Source organism: Austrofundulus limnaeus, unplaced genomic scaffold (assembly GCF_001266775.1).
Source record: "Austrofundulus limnaeus strain Quisiro unplaced genomic scaffold, Austrofundulus_limnaeus-1.0 Scaffold2802, whole genome shotgun sequence".
Taxonomy (NCBI): Eukaryota; Metazoa; Chordata; class Actinopteri; order Cyprinodontiformes; family Rivulidae; genus Austrofundulus; species Austrofundulus limnaeus.
Genome location: NW_013955204.1, coordinates 6324 through 7158, shown reverse-complemented (window position 1 = coordinate 7158; position 835 = coordinate 6324). Strand labels below are relative to the sequence as shown.

The 835-nt window shown below is 43.1% G+C and overlaps 1 protein-coding gene across 1 annotated transcript; it reads left to right on the top strand.

The window, feature by feature from the left end:
• Nucleotides 1–216: 216 nt before the first annotated feature.
• LOC106511448 (LYR motif-containing protein 9) lies at nucleotides 217–771 on the top strand. The gene is made up of 2 exons (XM_014000203.1): nucleotides 217–388; nucleotides 492–771. The coding sequence occupies exon 2, from the start codon at nucleotides 516–518 to the stop codon at nucleotides 717–719; it is 204 nt and encodes a 67-aa protein (XP_013855657.1). The 5' UTR covers nucleotides 217–388; nucleotides 492–515; the 3' UTR covers nucleotides 720–771.
• The last annotated feature ends 64 nt before the right edge of the window (nucleotides 772–835 follow it).

The following is an 835-nucleotide window of genomic DNA, read 5'->3' as shown; positions in this document are numbered from 1 at the left end:
CTGTAACCACTCAGGTAAAATCTAGAACGTTTTATACTCATATTCTTGGCTGCACTTCATAGTTGTGTTAAACATTAACTGGTTAATGTCAGTGTTTTTGTTTTAATGCTACAAAAAGCATTAGTTATTGTGATCTGCTGCCTTCTCTGTTTTATTACTAATAAAGTTTTAACAGTCCACATGTATATTTATTTAATATCAGGTGATGTGTAGGTGGAAAACATGAGATCAGTGTAAATGAACATATCCAGCAGTAGACCAGGGCTCTGCATGTCTCCAACACAGAGCATTAGAATGAATGAATGGTGATCAGGCTGCTGCAGAACATGAAGAGGTAGTTCACTGACTGACTCCACTGTTTACCTGGTCATCAAACCATCACTGACAGGTATGATGTGGTAGAACACTGAGCAGATGTCATGGAGCTCAGATATTACAGCAGGCAGCACATGTTCACATGTGTTCATAAAGACCCTCATTATTATCTCCAGCAGGTTGTTTTTCTTTAGGAGGACATGTCTCCTCTCCCTCCAGTGGAGCTGGTCCGGACTCCAGTGCAGCTGTATCGATACCTGCTGAGGTGCTGCAGGCTGTTACCATCCAGAACCATGCAGCAGCACTATAAGCACGCCATCAGACAGGTGAGCTCACCTGACCAGGTGAAGTGTCAGAGGACAGCGTTTGTTGGGACATGTCTCAGTTCAGACACATGTCTCTGAACTGAGACATGTCTCAGTTCAGATATATGTCTCTGAACTCAGACATGTCTCTGAACTCAGACATGTCTCTGAACTCAGACATGTCTCTGAACTCAGACATGTCTCTGAACTCAGAC